The sequence below is a fragment of the Dendropsophus ebraccatus genome, chromosome 4 (assembly GCF_027789765.1).
Source record: "Dendropsophus ebraccatus isolate aDenEbr1 chromosome 4, aDenEbr1.pat, whole genome shotgun sequence".
Lineage (NCBI taxonomy): Eukaryota > Metazoa > Chordata > Amphibia > Anura > Hylidae > Dendropsophus > Dendropsophus ebraccatus.
In genome coordinates this window covers 124,351,316-124,373,744 of record NC_091457.1, presented here as the reverse complement: position 1 = coordinate 124,373,744, position 22,429 = coordinate 124,351,316, and the positions used below count along the sequence as shown (strand labels likewise).

Genomic DNA, 22,429 nt, shown 5'->3' with positions numbered 1-22,429 from the left:
ATAGCCGATTTATTTTAAGAAAACAGTAAATTCAGCTGCAGTTCTATGTAAAACCATCTGTAAGGGCGTATGTCTATACAGATGTTGTTAGTATCCCTTTTTTCACAGCCAACCTATATTTCATGTAGTTTACTGGCCCTTTAAAGGCTCTCTTTTATCCATATGACTATTGTTAGAATTATCTTTCGAGATTTCGAGATTTTTCGAGAGATCCAGGGGCAGATAACCTACTTGCTTATATAAGCCTATACATTACTGGAAGAAATAGTGGTCCAAGCTATCAGCTCAGACAAGCACATCCCTAGAGAACAACGGCAGTCTGATTTGTATCATACATTGCAACACAGGTCTGCTGTGGTGTCACATTAATGAATAGTCCCAGCGCTTCATCTGTTAAACAGCCCACTGCTGGAACTTATGGGTTTTTTTTCTGAGCTTATGTCAATTTACAATAGAATATTGAGGCTGGCTACCTGCTACATGGCTACATCACAATGACTAATGTCCCAAGACAACCATCACTCAATTCCTACATAACCTTCACATGAAAAACCTAGGACGCATGCAACAGTCCCCTGTGGTCCCAGGAGACTATGCCGGCACCCATGAGATATGGATATATGGCCAGTACTATTCATCATACATTACAAACTAGGTTTTAATTCTGATGGCTATGACATCAGTCTTTGATTCTGTTCTTACGCCGATGTACACGGAAAGATGGATCCATTAAGCTATAATGGAAGAGGCTGTATCTGAAATAAACCTACTGTACATACAAACAGAATGCTTAGCCATAGGAATAGAAGACAATAGATCTTTCGAATCCCTTAGTTATTATTTCTCCTTACTCTGTTACCTCTCATATACGTACACACAACAGCCGACACCGAACCCAGCCTTTCTACATTTGAGCTGTATATAGTCAGAGATAGAGTTTCTATACTAATGTTGATTTTCTTAAATTTATTTAGAGTGCAAGCTTTTATGGCTGCTTCTTGTTTCTTGATGTACATCATGTCTACCTAGTAGTGGAATAGTCCACCACAACCTTAACCAGAATCCACAGTGCTTGGATGCTTTGTATAACATCACTGATATTTTCCAACAAGCCAATTACAATTGGAAGCGAATGACAAGGACACGCTGCCAAATAATGTGACTGCTGCACTATTTGGTTGTATGTTCCTACAGGGTATAGTTGTCAATCTCCAAGGGGTCTGTCTGGATTTCCATTAATGCCATAAAATCAAAGGCAAAGCCGCTATGGATGGGGCTGCTCCATAGCCAGGGAATATCTTTGATGTATTGTGAAGTCATACACTGAGTCTGGCCAATTTCCATCACACTACAAGCACCTTCACAGGCTCGGAGGCTCAGCCAAATGATCCCTTACTCTTGATCTTCCTCCAGCCTCATGACATTGGCTACACACAGCACTGAGACTATTTTACTCAATGATTCTCTGGCCCTACAAAAGGGCTTCTCATGTGTATATAGATTTAAACAACAGTCTATAAAGCATGTATATGTACAGTATATTGCAGCAGAAGACATAGGATTTGCAGAGTCTTTACAGTCCAGATGCAGTAAGAACCATCCAGGCCAAGCCACATTTCTATGAATGAACCTGCTATATGAGATAAACAAATGATCGCTTCCTGTATCAGATCACAGCTTCATCCCTCCCTCTCCATGCACCCAGCTGGGCCATAGGTGGCGCTGTTGCATGGATCAGGTGCTGGTGACGCCTATGGAAGAGCTGGGTTATGGGAGGGCGCAGATGATGTGATTTCTATAGCTCCAGTTTATGTACTCTTCTATCGTACACCCAAAGAAGCTGCAAAAATCAATGCATTCCCCCCTTGTATTATCTGCAGCAACAGAAACCAGCTGGTGCCTGTGTCCTCAATATTCAGCAATGTACGGCTTCGCTTCCTGCCCATACAAACCATGAGCCTGAGTGACCCTGCCATATTCCGTAGCTTCCTGGCTTATTCCAAGCATTATGTAAGAGCCTGGCTATTGCTGGACATCTGCTCCTTCCAATCAAGTTGGGCCACATTCCACGTCTCCATCCTGCACGGTACATTCATGCATATTATATCACACATATTATAAAAGCCTACAGGGCTCACACCTCCCCCACCATCTGGCTGCTGCAGAACCTCTTCTCAGACAGCCATATAACGAGCCCTGTGGCTGCATCACCATGACGTGCAGCTCTTTTCAAAAGCTATTGCAAAGGATGTGACCTGATGATGACACTGCCATTGATACAATATCATAATGATCCCCCCAGACTTTAGGGGGTCCCCTTCCCTATTGTTCTCACCTTCTGCTGCCTCCTCGCCATGTCGGTGGGCTGCTTGGCATTGAAGGGGTAGGCGATACACCTCATGACAAACACATAGAGCTGCAGCTTCCTTTTTCTCTCTTCTTCCTCTTTCTGCAGCCTTTCCAGCTCTTCTTTCTCCTTCTCGCTGACCACTGATGGACTGGGGCTGGATGGTCGGACACTGCTGCTCCTACTGCTGGGCTGCAGCCCCCCAGAGCTCTCGCTGGTCCTGCTAGGAGAGAGCCGGGCCCCTGTGCTGGGTGCCAGCACCTCCTTGCTTTCTTCTTCCACTATCTCATCCGATTCCTCTTCGCTGGAAGATGGGTCCAACATCTTGCTAGGATTTGAGCGCTGATGGGTAACGAAGAAGAAGAAGAAGAAGAAGAAGAGGAAGAAGAGGAAGAAGAGGGGCTTTAGAGAACCGTGCACCCTAATAATCCTGTGCTGGAGGCAGCAGCTCGCTCCAGATCAAGCAGGACCTGATATTGCAGCTAAGTGCAGACTAGGCATTGGCAGTGCTTACGTGTTTAACTCTCTCCTCCCCTGCACTCTTACTGGAGAAAGGAAAGCGGATAGAGACAAAATACTGCCGATGGGGGCTGTCCCATTGATAATTTGTAGCTGTAATCTGCTAATGTGCTGCAGCAGATGGTGCCTCCTGCCTGCTCTTTGACCACAGGCCAATAAATCTTGAGGATACAGGAAGATGACCAGGGAGGAATGAGATGTGTTCTAAGAGCATGAGATCAATAGGAGATGCTGGGGCAGGACCAATATGTGTATAACCCAGAGAGCTGCTGGACTGATCCCACTCATGGATGGAATTATGGGAGGAAGCTTTACTTTCTGCAAGGACTGTCCATGCATTGGGGCATTAGAAAGTTAACCTGAAAGCTTTAGTCTCTTTCATTCGACTAAATACAATCTGTTGGATTTTCTCAGTAATGGAATAAAAGTCATTGTAGAACAGTCATTGCTTTCATCACTCATTCTTCATTCTTCGGAACCAAGAATACATATGAAGGGGAAATATACGGAGCTGGCAGCGTTCTTTCTATGACATTGATATGTCTAATTCAAACAATATTTCTATGTACTGTGTATAACTAAGACACAAGACGGCAAAACCTGTAACAGCATTGAGCTCTCGTCGATGCAAGATTGACAGTCACAAAACAGGCAAAAAAGTTTGAGAAACGTGTCGAAGGAATGCTCTGAATAACCTACAGGACCTACAATGTAATGGCGAGACTGTCTGCAGTGATTCCCAAGTGTTAATAATAGAATATGCTTATTGACTAACACTGTAGAAATACAATATATCCCACAAGCATGTATAAAAACAGTATAATATTAAAGTACAGTATGTCAGTGCATACATTAACCAAGAATACAAGTAACATTATACTAATGACAATATTAAAAGGGGTGTAGAATAAGGGTAAGCAAGGGTTAATAGAATGCTGCAGCTGACCAGCTAAGGTAATGCAGAGCTAGGCAAAGTGAAAGGGTTAATTTCTGTTCATAGTACAATACAGTGCAGTGAAAGGGTTAATGTGTGGCTTTGTACAGTGAATGGGTGGTGAGGGGATTAGGCAGGGCGAGGAGCTGACAGCAGCTACAGGGCTGTGGGGGACTAGTGCACAGACAGCAGATGTTTGCTCTATAGGAAAGAAAAGGGTTAAAGCAGGGAGCATTGTAGGAAGGTGACTGGAGCAGCAGACTGAAGAACAGCAGCTCTGAGGGGAGGAAACAGTTAAAGCAGGGAGATATGAGGAAGGGGAGGAGTATAGTCAGCCAGGCAGATGACAGAGTAGGGTAGGGGGAGCTTAGTGCAGCCTCCTGTCAGCGTGCTGAAGGGTGAGCTGCATTGTACATGGCGGGTGGGGGTGAGAAGTTTAGGGGTTGTCATGTCAATGGGAGCTGAGCTGCAGTAACCTGGCACGGCCGCTATGCAATGTACGGAGTGGAGGCTTCCGCTCTATGCATTGTGTACATCCGGGCACCATGGCTGTGCTGAACATGGGGACGCCAGGATAGGCCATCCTCTGGATAGATCATCAGTCGTGTGTATCTAGAAATCCTTTAGTGGGCGATCATATACTGTGGATCTGCAGCAGATCTATAGCATGTGAACATACCCTTAAACTCAGCAGGTGTGTTAAGGTGTATGTGGTTACTGGCTGTATGTGATGTCTGTGAGCCAGCCAAGCAATAAAACACATCATAATGCCAACCTGTGCTGTCCGCCGGTGGGAATATCCTGTGCTGCATAAATATAGCCAGGATGTGCCTCTGGCCACATGACCAATGCAGACCCCCTCTGGCTGGAGGAAACAGATGATCAATGACATTGTCTCCTATTTATGGATGAGCGACTGGACAGGGCGGTTGGCATCCTGACCTGCGCTTGTGGGCATGAGATGAGAAGACTCATGTACGCCCAGTGGGAAAGGAGGGTGTATGTGATGTGTGTGTATATAAGTATATACACACACACACACAGAAATATATTACATATAAACATGTCCCCTCACAGGGACAAGGGGGCAGCTTTTTCTTAACCCTATGAATATTCAGTGCTCTTAATGAGAGTTCCCTAGGAGATGAGGATGCTCTGAACAACATCTGGTGGGAGGGGAATGGAAGTTATTAAGTGCAGGAGTGATCCCCTGGAGCTGGGGCAGGCTCTGCATACAAACAGCGGCAACAATAGGAGATGTGCTCCCTGTGTGCGGAGCTGATCTGCCCAGAAGCAGGCATGCAGCTGGATGGAAGGGGATCACTCCACATGAAGGAGGCTCTGGATAATCATGCAGCTAGTGTACCAAACATGATGTGTTAGGTAAAGAAGAGCTCAATGCAGGAGTGTAACTATGGGCTTGAGGGCCGTGGTGCAGAATTTTAACACACCCGCACACACACAAACAGGTTGAAAAACTATAACTTCCATCATAAACTTTCAGAGGGACATGATGGGGGTTGTAGTTCTGCAATATGAAGAGCCATGGTTTGCAAAAGAACATCTTCCACCATGAACTGTCAGCAGGGCATGATGGGGGTTGTATTTCTGAGCCACAAGTTGTTGAACACAGTGCATGATACTCTGCCCCTATGGTAATGCTCACCTCTCCTGGCTCCTGCTGTGCTCCGGTGCTCCGGCCTTGTCTGGTAAGGTCTGGATGCTGTGTAATCGAAAGGAGCTAATCACTGCTAATTATAAGGACTGAAGAAAAACATGTTGTATTGTATCATGAATAGTCAGTCATGAAACCTTTAATTCACATAAAAATAAGGGTAAAACAATACTGTGTTGGGAGGGTCTCTACTTTGGACAAACCTTTTCTGTTAAAAGGGTCCCCCGATGATAAACTGATCTCAGTGTGTAATGATGTTAGGTTCTCCAGCAGAAGCAAGGGTTTGATTCCCATGCTGAACCAGTAATACATAAAAAAATGAAGCATTGCACAGTTCTGCTATATACTGTAACAGAGCTACTTTCACAATCGCATTGGTTGTCATTGGAAACCGTCAACAGAGAGCTCTAGAATATCAATCTGGACACTATAGGGGACATTCTTCAAACATGGTGTAAAGTGAGACTGGCTCAGTTGCCCTTAGCAACCAATCAGATTCCAGCTTTAATTTTCCAATGAGTCTGTGAGGAATAAGGTGGAATCTGATTGGTTGCTAGGGGCATCTGACCAGTCTCATTTTACACCATGTTTGATAAATCTCCCCCTATAAATATAATGATTGCAAAATAATAAATTACTCAGAAAGGAGAGCAATATGTGAACAACCAAGACGTTAATAGGATATAGCAGGAGAGGTGCTGTGTAGGATATCTTTTGATCTGTGTGTAGGAAATAGCCAAAACACTATAGACATATAGTTAAAGAGCAAAAAAAGAGTGAGATGGGTCCTAGATGCAGGAGCTGTATAGAACACAGTAGAGTTATACATGAAAGCATTGAGAAGCAGCAATTACAGATGTAAGAAGAATATGGAAAGGTGATGATGATGACAGGTGTTCTGCCTGTGCTGCAGGATATAGCTGAAGGGAACTGTCCAGCACACTCAGGGTGATGTAATGGATGGAGCCTGTACACAGGAGCTGTCCACAGTGCTGAACATATCATGGCCTGCAGTCAGGAGGAGGAGGGCTCCCAAGTCACAGCTTTCACATTAGCTTGGGCTCCCCCTGTGTGAAGAGGCTGGCTATGACAGTGTGAGTGAGTAATGTCACCACCTCTTATAAAAGCTGCAAGTTTATTGATCTGTAAATAATAATAATAATAATAATAATAATAATAATAATAATTGTTATTATTATTATTATTTCATTCTTTATACCTATCTTTATACTACATAGTAAACATTCTTTATTTTTTTTCTTACTGGATAGTAAAAAACTGAGACCCCTCCAAAGGACACACTTTTATCCTCTGTCTGATAAATAGGGAACTATGAATCCATCTTACATATAAGCCAAAGAAATCTTTGAGAGCATACAGCTAAAGGGCCAGTAAACACAGTGTGCAAAGAGCCTTAAAGGGTTAACCAGGGATAGAAAACCACAGCTGGATTTTTTTTTCTAGAAATAGCACCACTTCAAATCTCCTTCTCTCCTTCCATATCAGTCCATCCTTTACTGTTTATGTTTAGTGTACAGTACTTGCATTTGTGTTATTATATGTATTTTAACCCTTTATCATATGTACAGGTCCCTGGAACCAAAGAGGCTCAAAAATAAGCAATCATGATGATAATGATGAGGATGATGAGGATGATAATGATGATGATGATAATAATAATAATAATAATAATAATAATAATAATAATAATGCAATGAAATGGCTGTCTACAGGACTGCTGAAGATAGCTGTGTACAGTGCAATCACATAAACAATGAATGGAGTAGCAGTGCGCACGCTCCATACTCAATACTGCAACTCAGTCTCTTTCACTTAAAGTTACAATGTCAGAGAGAAAACATGAATAACAGAGGTACCTGGAAATTAGAAAATTAGAAAAGAGCTGGAACGTCAGCCATTCGAGGTGTCTTTTAGCTTTTTCTGCACTGATATAGTAATAAATGAGAAAACAGCTGGTATTTCTAACCAAGCGATAAAAGAGGAAAACTCAAGGACAAGAAAGACAGCACAGAATATATTGAGGAAATGTAAGGTAGTGAAAGGGTTAAGTCATGACTGAACACTGACCCTGCATTTCCTTGGTATAATCCCATTTACCATGCTTGTCCAGCATGTTTAACACATACAATACACCCTCTTCTTTCCTGGGGGGAGGGAAGGGGGATGATAGTGACTTTAACTTCATCCAGTTTTTTTGCCTGTAATGATGCAGTATGAGGCTTTACCTTAAGGGAGAACCTCGGCTGCAAAGCTCATACTCCTCCAGATGGTAGGGCACACAATGGATTTTCTGCCTGAAAAAACCCTGACTTCTTCCTCTGTGGTATTTACAAATAAGCAACATCACACCTAAAAAATGACAATTCATCGTCTGCCTTCATTTGTTTTATGGCACTTATCCCACAGTGTAGCTTTGCCAAGGTCATAAGCTGGGGACAGGGACCAGGCTCTAAGCACATAATAATAAATCTTTCCTGCCTCCCATTCAAATGCAGTTGAGTTTGTCAATTCACAAAGCATATAGTGATGATAGGACTTACTGTTACCTGCAGTTTTACATGGGACTGCAATTTTATCTTAACCCTCTTATGGGCATTTATACAGGTTATGGTCCAGGGCTTTAAAGTCGCAGTAACATCTTTTGGAAGCTGTTCCAGAAATGAAACTATAGGAATAAAGGTGCTTTGCCACTTACCCATTGTTTGAGTAAACAGAGGGGGTTACCCTATTATGGACCTGTTTCTATTAATCATAACAAAGAGAAGCTCCAGAGACAAGAGGGGCCTAGTGCAAATTATATGGATAGTCCATTATCACAATTATAACAGTGTAATTCCTCATTTGTCCTGTGGGGGTGCTGCAGGAAAATTAAACACTACTGGGTTCCCCATTTCATTAGCCAATCATCATGTAAGAATTCTAACAAAAAGAGATTCTCAAAGCAGACATGCCCTTGAAAGGGGTTAGCCAGTCTTAGAAAAACATGTCTGCTTTCCTCCAGAAACAGCACCACTCTTGTCCTCAGTTTGGGTGTGGATTTTCAGCTCAGTTGCACTGAAGTAATCGGAGATGTATTGTAATATCACATACAACCTGAGGGCATGGGTGGCGCTGTTTTGCAAGAAATTAGCTGTGCTTTTTCTAATCCCGGATAACCTCTTTAAAATAATTATATGTTTATGTAATTGTTTTATTAGCACTGACCCTATTTTAATTTGGTCCTGTTTATATGGTGGATATCTGATGGCCAGGGACTTTGTATTCTTATAGTGAAAAGAAATGAAGGCATTATACACTGACCAGCAGCACCCTTGAGAGATAACATGGCGCTATCAAGGTCATGGAGACTTTGCATTCATATTGAATTAGAATCTCAGTACATGGTAAAAATGAAACGACAGCAGTTTTATCTAGGTTTGACATTGTGCACTTACTCCACAGAGCTGCAAGATGATTGTAGAAAATAGAACTGACTTCTCAGTGTGAGGTGGAAAACACTACAGATATGTTCAATGGGGGACATTTATTATCAGGGTAATATGGCATTTTTTGACTTCCGGTTCCGGCGCGCGCATGGTCGGCTGCAAGTGAGGGAGCTCCGCATCGTGATCTCGGGAATCTGAGCCCCCTAGCCGCGAACCACTCTGCCGAGGGTCTCTGACTCGCCCACCGTACTCCCATACCGGGTACACATGGATAAATTTGTACAACGCGGCGGGGAGCCGCCGGCACAGGTCCAGACGCCGCAGCCACAGAGGGAGACTAGGAGGCAGATGGACAAGATGGCGCCCGACACACCGCGCAGCCAAACACCCCTTACAGGTACCAGCTCAATGGCGTTTTCCCCCCCTGACACCCTGCTGGGAGAGACGATACAACCCGCACAGGCAATATCGGGGTTCTCCTGTAAAGAATTAGCTGCGGAAGTGGCGAAAATACTGGGCCCGGACATAAAAGCCTCTCTGGAGGCCACCGTAGCTGCCACCCTCACGAGCCTGCAACAGGAGGTGACTACGCACTCGGCCCAGATCTCAGATTTGGACAAACGCTATACCATCCTGGAAGATGAACTATTTAATACTCAGAACAAGGTCAGACAGCTCATGCGAGCTCATGATTTTATGAGAGATAAAATAGAAGATCTTGAAAACAGGTCTCGCCGGAGCAATTTGCGCTTAGTGGGTCTGCCGGAGTCCATAATGCCACGCCAGCTAATACAACTATGTGCTGTTGACCTTCCACAAGCGCTTGGCATAACATCTGCAGTGACTGTAGAAAGAGCGCACCGCATTGGACCACCGCCCCAAAATCAGCAGACTAAGAGGGGGGATATGACCAAGCCAAGACAAGTTATTGCTAAGTTTCTGAATTTCGCGGACAAAGCAAATATTTTGCAAGCATATAAAAAGTCCAATACCCCTCTGCTTTTACAAGGGCACAAAGTCCTATTATTTGGAGACTATTCGGCGGATGTAGCAAAAAAGCGCAAGGCTTTTGCCCCCATTTGTACAGCCATGGTTAAATACCAGATCCGTTTTGCCTTACAATATCCTGCACTGCTCAAAGTGTTCCGGCCGGATGACACTTTTGAAATATTTCATACCCCTGAAGCGGCAAGCCATTACCTGGATTCTTGGAGGAATCAAGAAGCTTCCCCTTCTGCGAGCCGAAAAAGGGGCAGACTGGAACCCCCTATTTCTTCTGACAGCATTGCTGACTGACCCATATTCGATGATGCTACTGGACCTTTTCTGAAGCAGGACTTGCTGGGACCCATGTGACTGTAATGTCCATAATTGAATTGGGACTTCCTAATTCCTGCTTGTTCCTGTTAATAAGATGGTTTGGCGTTTTGTTTGTCTTACTTTCAGCCATAAGGGGTTTAATGTTTGCTTGCATTGGAATTGGGGGGGGGGGAACAAAAGGGGAGGAAAAGGGGGGAAAAAAAAAAAAAAAAAAAAAAAAAAAAAAAAAAAAAAGGGTGTTGGTTTACTGTTTCTGTCGTAGAAATCTTTCTGCCCCCTTTTCTTTTCTTATAATCTACTTTTAACACGGGTTTTTTGGAAGACCTCTGTGAGTGGTGGGGTTTTGTAAATTCTTCTTACTGAGAGATCCAGCGGACTAGAGGTAAAATCTGCTGGACAATGGTTACGACTTTAGGCGAGCGGGGCGATGGCTCGACCACAATGCGCGGAAGAAGCGAAGTCCTTGATCTTTTCTCAGTCGCCAGTTTCTTTATTTTTTTGATTTTGTTTGAGTACATTTTGTGTTATGTGTTCTTTAATCTTGTTGTCTTTTTGTTCTGTTATGACAGGATTCGTCTCACATCACCTCCACTTTCCAAGGGGCCCTACTGGATGATCTATATTGCAGGTATGCTGGCGCCGTATCTTCTCTGTGGAGACATTACCTAACATGAAAATAGCTACCTGGAATGTAAAGGGGTTGAGGTCTCCACAGAAGAGATATATGGTGCTTAGACACCTCAAACGGCTAGATGTTGATCTGGCACTGTTACAGGAAACCCATTTAGCTGAGGAGGATTATGTTCGTATGCAGAAGTTATGGGTAGGGAAAGTACTAGGCTCCCCTTCAGTGGGCCGCAAAGCGGGCGTGTTGCTGTTAATACATTCACGGGTGTCGCACACTATACTTAAGGCAGATGCAGATAATCAGGGTCGGCATCTACATGTAGTCTTAGATACCGCGGCCGGGAAGCTGAGCATCCACAATGTATATGCCCCAAACTCCCCGAATGAACAGTTTCTAACACAACTGACTCATTCCTTGCTCACTGACCCGGAACATTTGGTGTTATTAGGGGGAGATATGAACGAGGTGATGCATGGCTCGGAGGACAGAAAGCGAACCCAGTCTGGACACACCCCTGTACCCTCTGTAATTACTCCATTAGCAAAGCTAGCAGATTCTACCAAGCTATATGATATATGGAGACACTATAATCCAGCCGAACGGGAGTATACCTTTTACTCCCATTCCAGACGATCATGGTCCAGACTGGATTATTTTCTGTCCTCGGAATCATTATTACGAAAAATTAGTTCAGCCTCCATATCTGACATGGTCATTTCGGACCATTCCCCGGTTCTGATACAGGTAGAGGAGCAAACTCCCCATGGTACAGATATACTGTGGCGCTTTCCGTCATTTATGACAAAGGACGAGGAGTTTGTCCAACACCTCAAAGGTTGGTGGATGTCATATAGTCGGGATAATGAGGCACATTCTGATAATCCTACATTGTTCTGGGAGACAGCAAAAGCTGTCCTCAGGGGACAGATAATGTCATTCACTGCGGCGCGTAAAAGAGAGGCCAGGAACAAACATATGATGGCCACGAAACAACTTAGGGAAACATATACAACATTTTTACAAACTGACACTGAGGACTCTAGGGAGGCTTGGAAAGCGGCTAAAATGGTGTATGACCTGTGGTTGGACAGACTAGAAAGCTTTCAGCGAGATAGACTTAGCTCGGATTTTTTTAAATATGGAAATAAAGCAGGGAGGCTGCTGGCTCGATTAGCGAAAGGACGGCACCCGGCTCAGCACATACTTACTCTGCGGGATGCGCGTGGCTCTCTCCACAAGAAACCATATGACATTAATAGGATTCTGGGGGACTTTTATAAAACCTTATATGAAAAGACGACAGTGGATTTGTCCCTGGGTAAAAGTTTTCTAAATAAATTGCGAATGCCCACATTGTCTGAGGAGGATATAGAATTTCTAAACTCGCCGATCTCCATGGAAGAAATTGTAGGTACGATAAAAATATTGCCCAACAGTAAAGCGCCCGGCCCAGACGGCTTCTCTAGTGAGTTCTACAAAGCCCTACATGAGGACGTCGCTCCCATCTTAACAAAACTATTTAATGGCATCCTACAGGGTGGCCCAGTGATGCCCTCTAGTAATGTGGCATATATAAAAGTCTTGTTAAAACCGGGCAAAGACCCAACTTTGCCCGGTTCGTATCGGCCGATCTCCCTCATGAACCAAGATATTAAGATACTCACTAAGATCATGGCGAATAGGCTGGCACACTATATGCCGCAGCTCATTGGCCCTCATCAGGTAGGGTTTATCAAGGGGAGATCGGCGGTTGCGAACATACGACAAGTCTTATTGGCTCAGGACTGGACCCGCCACCACAGCTCACAGAGTCATAAAGAAGCTTTATTGAAGATTGATGCCGAAAAGGCTTTTGACAATGTGGACTGGGGGTGGCTAGGCCTGGTACTGACCCATATGGGAATCACGGGGAATTTCCGCTCACTGGTGGATTCTTTATATAGCACACCCCTGGCACGGGTACATACTCCCGGATTTTTATCCGCACAGATACCACTGCAAAAAGGGACACGGCAAGGGTGCCCATTGTCACCCTTGTTATTTAACATAGCACTTGAGCCTCTGGCGCTTTATCTATCCCGCACAACTGAATTCTCTGGTATCGCAGTGGGTGGAGCGGAGCTGAAAATAACATGCTTCGCAGACGATATGCTAGTCTTCCTGCAGTCACCTGAGGTCCATTTAGATGAGGTCCTTCGGATTATCTCAGATTATGGGACATACTCAGGTCTCAGGATAAATGTGAGTAAGTGTGAGCTGCTCTTCTTGGCACCACATGTCTGGTCACCCACGGGGCATTACCAGGTCACTGTGGCCAGAGATCATATCACCTATTTGGGAATTAAAGTAGGTAGGACTCCTGCAGCAATTTATAACTTAAATTACCCGCCCCTGATAAAGAAAATAGTGCAGGAACTAGAGAGGTGGAGGTCCCTCACATTGTCCCTGTTTGGTAGAGCCCACCTACTAAAAATGATCAGTTTTGCACGCATTCTGTATCCTCTTCAGACAATCCCGCTGTTGTTAACTCATGTGGACATCCTAAAGCTACAGTCATCTTTCACACGCTTCTTGTGGAACGGGAAGAGACCACGTATAGCATATACTAAATTATGTATGTCTAAATGGGACGGAGGTGTCAAGTTTCCACATATCCGTCATTATAACTTAGCGGCTCTGCTAAGACATATTAGGGATTGGATATTTGACACCTCTTTCTTCTCCAATACTGCCCTGGAAAGAGAGTTGGCGAGACCGTATGACCTGACCATGCTTCTGCATACGAAATACTCCTCCTTACCCCCCCAAATAAAGAATAGTTGGTTATTGAGGGATACTTTGATGGCGTGGAAAACGCTACGCAAATTATACAGGTTGCCCATATACGTGTCCGATTACCTACCGCTTTGGACCAATCCGCAATTTCCCCAAGGCAGCTCTAACTGCCAATTCCGACAATGGGAATCAAAAGGGATTTCGAAGTTAGGAGATGTTGTTGACCCCCAAACGGGTAAGCTTCTTCCCTGGCTCAGCCTCATGAGTAAATATAATCTGCCCGAACAGCATTTTCTAGCCTATTCGCAGCTTCGAGCCTTTTATACCTCCATACAAGTTAAAGACGTAGATGTGGATAGATGTGACCACTTTGCTAACCTTCTGGGTCCCCCCAAAGATATGCACTCACTATCAGTGCTTTACAGGGACTTAACTAGTCAACTGCTTAGCTCAGTGGCCACAACTGCCTTTGGTAAATGGGAACGGATACTAAATGATAACTCCATGTCCAGGAAAATAAGGGAGGGCTTTGAAAAGGTGAAATTGGCGATAGTAAATGAGCAGTGGCGGGAGATGCAATATAAAATTATTCATAGAGCTACCTATGCGTTTGATCTCACATATGCTGCAGCCCCCGCTCACTACTTGCGTAAGTGTCCTAAGTGTGATCTGGACAAAGCGGACCTATTACATGGTCTCTGGGCTTGCCCCTCTCTACGCCCTCTGTGGGAGGAAGCGAGAATCTATATACATGACATATGGGGAATAGAGGTGCCTGACGATCCCAAGGCGACTATATTTCACTATATGCCTTTAGACCCGGAGGATGATGCATCCAAATGTATAGCTGTTAAGGGGTTGCATATAACCCTATTGGTAGTGAAGAAATGCTTGCTTAGACATTGGTTGGAACCACAAATACCAACTTTGCAAGAAATAATAGCAACCTTGAAACAGCTTATGATTCTCGATAAAAGGGATACTGAACGTCACAAGGAGAAATCCACCTCCGGTTTTTTCAAGAAGTGGAGATGCTTCTTGGAAAAAGCACTTACTGATTCCGAGAGGACTCAGATTATGGAGACATTCAAGTATACCACTTGGTATTGTAAGGAAGATCTGAGGGGCACATTACGGAACCTTAGAGTACGGTCATGATAGCAAGGGCGGATGCTGTATGGTTCCGAGTAGGAGGAGGGTGGCGGTTTTTACATCATCGGGGGCATCTGTTCCCTTTTGGAATGGGTTACTACTGATTTTTGGTGTAATTTCTGTAAAATTTCTGTGGAGATCCTTTTGGTTTTTTTTTTTTTAGGCCCTCATGGAGAGTGATGGTGAGACGAATCCTGTGAGAGTTTCTGATAGTTTTGCCGGTTGACAAGTTTGGTATATACCTCGCTTCTACTTTACAAATTTATATGTTTTGTTTGCCCTTACTTATTATCCCCTTATGTATCAATTGGATTTACTGCCTATCGCTAGCGAGTACTTTATTATAGTGCCTAGTCTAAGTTTGGACGGGCTTGAAATGGACCGATATTTGCAGTAATTTAAGGGATGCATCACGGGAAAATGGGAAAAGGTGATGGAGGCACAGTATTAGTATTTTTATTGTTGCTCTATAACATGGATTGTACCGGATTGTTATCGCTTGTTATAACTTGAGTAATGTATGTACAACCCTGCAACAGCCTTTCAATAAAGTGTTTTGAAAAAAAAAAAAAAAAATATGGCATTTTCTGGTGTAGATGGCCCCGAAGCACGTAAATATATTTGCATATGCTGGTTTTGCAAATATTTTATTTGCATCAGGTCCCTCTTCACTTCTTGCGTCAGATAGCGGGGAGGGGGGCGAAATGGGGGGTGTGGCCTCTGCATGCGCCACATTTAACATTTTTCCACTAGAGCTGGTGAAGGTTTCACTTTGTGCGCATGGTGGGGCTCTGGTGCATACAGGATTTATGTAGAAGTATTGCGCCTCTACATAAATTCTCAGAGCCTCTGTGATGCAGGGACATTTTTAAAGGGGTTTGCCACAGTAAAATGGTTTTGTGTGTAGTATAAATAAGTGTATTCACTGTATATACTGAAAGCAGATGCCTGTGTACCTCATAGAGCTAATATCAGACTCCCCTCCTCCAGGCTGGGCTGCCCTGCTCTGCGGTGATTCTGTCCATAAGATGGCCGACATAGAGGAGCATGTGACCATGTCCCACCCCGCCCCCAGTGTCCTCCATAGGCATATATAGGCTCAGTGGTAGACACTGGGGGGGGGGGGGTGTTGGGGCATGGTCACATGATCCTCCATGTTAGCAATCTTATGGACAGATTCACCACAGAGCAGGACAGCACAGCCTAGAGGAGGGGAGTCTAATTTTAGCTGTATGAGGTACACATCGAGCTGCTGTCAGTATATACAGAGAGTACACTTACTAATACTGTTGACTGAACAGTTTTACTATAAAGTGGCCAACCTCTGAACAGTTTTACTATAAAGTGGCCAACCTCTTTAAGCGTGGTACAAAAAAGCGCAGAGTCTCTGAGGATTTATATAGAGGCGCAATGCCTCTACATAAATCCTGTGTGCATATAAATCTGGACACCTCCATGCACACAAAGTGAAACCTATGCGAGCTCAGAGCTGCCATAGATTTCAATTACATTTTTCCAGCAGAAAAATGTTAAATGCAGTGCATGCAGAATCCGTGCCCCCTCCGTGTGCAGCTGCACCCCCTGTTCTGCCTCCTCCCTGCCCCTCTGGCGTAAGCTGCGCAGAGAGACCTGGTGCTAATGAAGTATGTACAAAACCAGCGTTTGCAAATATATTTACATGTATCTGGTCCATCTGCACCAGAAAAAGACATTTTAGCCTGATAATAAATGCCCTCATGTGTAAGTTTTTATGTCTGTGTATGTCTGCTATAAGTGTACACTGGGCAATCAATGTTTTTGTATTGAGAGTCATTTTGTGGAGGCAGAGACTTGTTACTAATTCACATGGTTACATCGTAAGGCCGGGTTTACACTACGTATAACACCGGCCGTTCTGTTACCCGGTACTGCAGTACCGGCCGGATAATATTAATTTCTGGTGAATTCGGATGCTGGTGCACCCGTGTGCGTCTGCATCCCAATTCCCCGCTGCACACCATGGAGCATGGGGCTAGAGCCGCTCGCTCCATTGTGTAAACTGACATGTTCTCAGCGGCCGCTATCCAATGAAAAGTATGTTTTGTATAAATCACGGCCGTTGTTGCAAATTGAAATGTTGCACACTGGTGGGTGTATAAGTAGAGCCTTTTGGCTTGCTGCCTGTTCATTTCAGTATTAAAATTTCTCCCCATGTTTGTGTGGGTTTCTTCTTGATATTCCAGTTTCCTTTCACACCTAAAACATACAGATAGGCAAACTTAGACTGTGAGCCCTATTGTGGCCAGGGACCAAAATTGACAAATTAATGTATGTAAAATGCCATAGAATCAGTTGGTGCTATGCAAAATAATTAGTGAAAAAAAGTTTAAGGTGCTGTGCAGGATTAGGCTAAGTTGACACTGGGTTAGGCTAGGTTGACATTAGGTTGAGTCTTAGGCTTTCGATTGGAGGTATAAATCAGAGGATTTCACAGAGAATGAAAACTCTGTACAGGAAAGACAGAGCAGAGAGAAGGGGAGGCGGGGTAGCCATTTATGTCAGGGATAGTCTTAAATCAACAGTCATCCAAAATACATATAAAGAGCTGGAGACTCTCTGGGTTTGCATGCAGTCCAAAGAGGGATCTGTTATTAGGATAGGTGTTATCTATAGGCCTCCAGGGCAAAGTGGGAACTATGATAACATGCTGATGGATGAAATTACTAAAATGTCAATAAAGGGGGACATTGTAGTTATGGGTGACTTCAATATGCCGGATGTGGATTGGAATATCTCTTCTGCACTTACATGTAAAAGCAAGAATGTAATGGAGGCCCTTACAGGGGCATCTCTAAAACAGCTAGTGAAGTCACCAACCAGAGGAGAGAACACTCTAGATTTAGTATTTACTAATGTGGATTGGGTGTCTGAACTTAGAGTGTAAGAAAATGTAGGTTCCAGTGACCACCAGTGTTTATGGTTCGACATACAAACTGACTGCGTCCAATCCCATACTATAACAAGAGTATTGGATTTTAGGAAGACAGATTTTAATAAAATGGGGGAGTATTTAGATAAAGAATTAAGAGGGTGGGATAAAACATCGGGAGCGAGCACTCAGTGGGCAGAATTAAAAAATGCCATATTAAAGGCAACTAGACTATATGTACGAGAAGTTAGCAAAAGTAAAAAGGAAGAAGAATCCATTATGGTTTACCAGAGAGGTTAAGGCCATTGTAAAGGGAAAAAGGCAGCGTATAGGAAGTATAAGGAGACTGGGAATGAAGCTGACAGAGAGACGTATAAAATTATACAGAAGGAGGCAAAGCAGATTATAAATGCTGCTAAAGCCTCGAAAGAAGAAGAAATGGCAAAATCTGTTAAGGAGGGGAATAAAACCTTCTACAAATATATAAGTGACAGGAAGAAGAAGAAGAACAGCTGCAGCATTACTAAAATAAGTAATGGGGAAAATACGTTTATTGATGGAGATAAGTGGTCGCTGACTACTTGAATAGTTACTTCTGCTCAGTGTTTTCAGAAGGCGGCCTTCACAATCACAGGATGGTTGGACACAGCATTGCCTCCAGCTATATGGGTTCAGCTCCAGTATTTTCAGAGACTGAAGTTGCAGAGGAACTAGCCTGTTTAAAGCTGAATAAGGCGATGGGTCCAGATGGGATCCATCCCAGGGTTCTTAAAGAACTCAGATCTGTGATTGCTGCCCCCCTGACAGATCTGTATAACCAATCCCTGCTAACAGGAGATGTCCCCGATGATGTCCCCGCACTGGCTAATTAAGCACTTCAATGCAGCTGTCAAACCTGACAGCTGCATTGAAGTGCTTTGTACTGCATGTCCCTGGTGTCTAGTGGGTCGGATCTCCCCCCCGCGATGCGATTGCGGGGGGGGAGATCTGGTCTTCTGGCTGGGCCGGCACTCAGCGTCGCAATGATGCTGATCCTGGCTCGGCAATAGATTGCTGTAATAAAAAGATAAAAAGTGATCAAAAAGTCGCATATGTGCAATCAAGGTACCAATAGAAAGTAAATATCATGGTGCAAAAAATGACATCTCACACAGCCTCATATACCAAAGGATAACATATAACACATATTTGTTAACAATGGTTTGAATTTTTACAGGTCATCAGATAAAAGAAAAGTTATACATGTTACATATCGTTTTAATCGTAACGATTTGAGGAACATGCATAACATATCAGTTTTACTCCAGGGTTTATGGCGTAGAAACAAATACCCTCCAAATAAAAGAAATGCATTTGTTTTGTTTTTTTTTTTTCAATTTCACCACACATAAATTTTTTTTCTGGTTTCACAGTGTACTTTATGCAAAAATTCTGTCATTGCAAAGTACAATTCGTGGCGCAATAAAAAAGGGCTCATGTGGGTCTCAAGGTGGAAAAATGCAAGTGCTATGGCCTTTTAAACATAAAGTGGAAAAGGCAAAAGCGCAAAAACGAAAATTGGCATTGACCTTAAGGGGTTAATTCAATCTCTTGTAGGGAAAAAATAGAATGGAATGGGTAGGTTGCTTGTACCCCTTCACTAAAAAAATTGTTAGAGGACATTATAGAGCCCTACTGAACAGTATAAGCAATGGTATGAATCAAGCACTGGGGTGAGAATTACTCACTATAAACTCCATTGGTGTCTCTGCAGTCTCTCTGTTTGGATCTGGCTCTCTCCAGCCACTTGCTCTTCCTTGCTTCCCCTTCTCCTTGGACTTCTTGGCCACATATAACCTGATCCCTCAGTGAACTAATAGATTTGAGCATTTTTCAGTGATGAGTTGGGGAAAGAGCAAGGAAGGAACCTGATAAGTGGACAGAGAATTCTTACAAAGTTTCTTGTGTTGACGTTTATTTCGGACAGATATCAGAAATATCACTATTAGAAGGACTGTATTGGAGTAAGAAAGAGAATAAGATATTATATTTATAGTGGGTTGTAAATCAATTTGATCAAAAGCATCAAGAAGAGAATCCCCCCCAGCAGGAATCGGAGGGACCGAAGGTATTGGAATACCATTATCGATGATTGAAAGGTCAAGTAGGGAGCTAGATAGACGATGGAAAAATTATAATTTCAGTTGAATATCCATATTGTCCATATTGAATTTTAAATAACAAGAAGACATGAAAGATGAGATAGCTGCAGCCACTCGGAAACATGAGTCAATAAAGATGAGAGGTCAGGAGCTGGGAGATGGAGCGTAGTAGCATCAGTGTATAAATTATACAGAACGCTAAAAGAACAAATTAACTGACTATTGGCGGTCAGTAGTGGACAGAGAGGGCCTTATAGTTATAGAAGACACTCAGGAGGAATAAAAACCCAAGGACCAGTAACGCCAATGTTTGTTGGTTTTCACATACAGCATATGGACTATATATGGCAGTCAACCATCTACCATCTTGGCCTTTGATATGGCCAAGACTATGCAAACTCATATATAGTTGGTAGTTAACTCTGAGGTGGAATGCATGCTGGGAGATGTAGTTTCCCAGTAGGCTCCATTTTTTAATACAGACTAGCTTTAAGAAAAGCTTGTAGCTCAGGAATGTCAGCAGCTAGAAAGACTGGAGACAGCTCAAAATACTCAGGGGGGACATGGTTTGTAAGACCAGTGAGGTTTGGGAGCATTTCATTTTTAAGCTCTTGGGTGGAATACCCCTTTAATCAGGGATTTACATTTTTTTTTCTGCACATGCTGTTAACCCTTAGGCTCAGCATTCGGTTCCTTCCGGCTGCAGCAGCCGGAAGCAATCGAGTGCCTATCTCATCGATCTATGCTGCATATCTATGCAGCATAGATCTGTATGAGAGATCAGAGTGCTTATACTAGAAGTCCCCCATGGGGGCTTCTAGTATAGGTGTAAAAGAAAAAAAAAAGTGTTATTATTAGTAAAAAGCCCCCTCCCCTAATAAAAGTGTAAATCACCCCCCTTTTCCAATGTTATAAATAAAAGTAAATAAATAAATAAACATGTTTGCTATCGCCGCGTGCGTAATCGCCTGATATATTAATTAATCACATTCCCAATCTTGTACGGTAAACCGCATAAGCGCAAAAAAATCCCAAAGTGCAAAATTGCGCATTTTTGGTTGCATCAAATCCAGAAAAATTGTAATAAAAAGCGATCAAAAAGTCGCATATGCGCAGTCAAGGTACCGATCGAAAGTACACATCATGGCGCAAAAAAATGACACCTCACACAGCCCCATAGATCAAAGAATAAAAGCGTTATAAGCCTGGGAATGGATCAATTTTAAGGAACATATATTTGTTAACAATGGTTTGAATTTTTTACAGGCCATTAGATACAACAAAAGTTATATGTTACATATCGTTGCAATTGTAACGACTTGAGGAAAATATATAACATGTCAGTTTTACCCCAGTGCGAATGGCGTAAAAAAAATACCCTCCAAATAAAAGAAATGCATTTTTTTTTTTTTTTCAATTTCACCACACATTGATGTTTTTCTGGTATTAGCCTGTCATTGCAAAGTACAATTAGTGGCGCAAAAAATAAGGGCTCATATAGGTTTCTAGGTGAAAAAATGCAAGTGCTATGGCCTTTTAAACACAAGGAAGAGAAACCGAAAACGCAAAAATTGAAATTGGCCCGGTCCTCTAAGGGTTAAACACTTATTAACCCCTTCATGACCAAAGGTCATTAATGCATATAAGTCCAGGTCACACTGAAGCAGCGCTCTCCTCCTTGCCTTCTAAGAGCCATATTGCTTTTATTTTTTCACCTAAGGAGCTAGTTGGGGGATCATTTTTGCACCATGATCTAAAATTTTTACTCGTACCATATTGGTTTAAGTAGGAATTTTTTTTTATCTATTTAAAGTAAAATCTGTAATCCTGGTGTTTTTTTTTTTTCTTTTTTACGCAGTTTAACATGCAGGAACAATATCGTAATATTTAGTTATTTTGTCCTTTTTACATATTTTTATTTTTAAAATGGGAAAGGGGTGAAATCCATCTTTAATTGGGGTAGGGGGTTTTGTAATATTATAAAAACTTTTTAAGTTTTTTAATACTAGGAGACTTAGAGATTTATATAAGCAATCATTAGATGGCTTATATTGATTTATGCTATGCCATTGCCATCAATGTTATCGGTGATCTGCACATAATCTGCCTGAAGCAGACTCTAGATGCAGATCACAAATCTGACAGGACAGAGGTAAGCATGATTCCTCTGTCTGTCAGGGACACTGATCAGGAATCCCACAGCGAGTCAGTGACAAGCACTTCTCCTTTCACTGACACCCTTAAACGTTGTGATCGCTAAAGATCATGGCATTTAAAGGGTTAATGACTGGCAGCAGTGTGATCACTGCTGCCTATTATTATGGCTGGCTCCTCGCACTTTAATGTGTGCTGGCTGATCACTCTAAAGCTTCCCCACACATTAAAACCTCTTCATGTCATGAACATTTTTATGTATATACACATATAGACTGGTGTGCCTGTAAAGCCCCATCCCCATATCCCCATGTACCGAACAGGGGAGCAGATTTATGCACAAAAAAGAGTGGTTTGATAGCCAGAATCCTGCTCCACACTGACGAGGGGCAAATACTCCAAAACAGCTGTCTGTGGATTGATGCCTAGC

At 43.0% G+C, this 22,429-nt stretch overlaps 1 protein-coding gene across 13 annotated transcripts in view; it reads right to left on the bottom strand.

Moving 5' to 3' along the window:
* Positions 1 to 2,880, bottom strand: part of CADPS (calcium dependent secretion activator) — a 372,569-nt gene extending 369,689 nt beyond the window's left edge. For 12 of the 13 annotated variants that reach the window (XM_069966958.1, XM_069966959.1, XM_069966951.1 and 9 more), the window contains exon 1: positions 2,336 to 2,814. In XM_069966958.1, coding sequence (XP_069823059.1) covers positions 2,336 to 2,671 — 336 coding nt within the window. In that variant the 5' untranslated portion in view covers positions 2,672 to 2,814. Of the gene's footprint in view, positions 1 to 2,335; positions 2,815 to 2,861 lie in introns of those variants that run through there. The other variant, XM_069966947.1, reaches the window with a different exon arrangement.
* Positions 2,881 to 22,429: the final 19,549 nt, after the last annotated feature.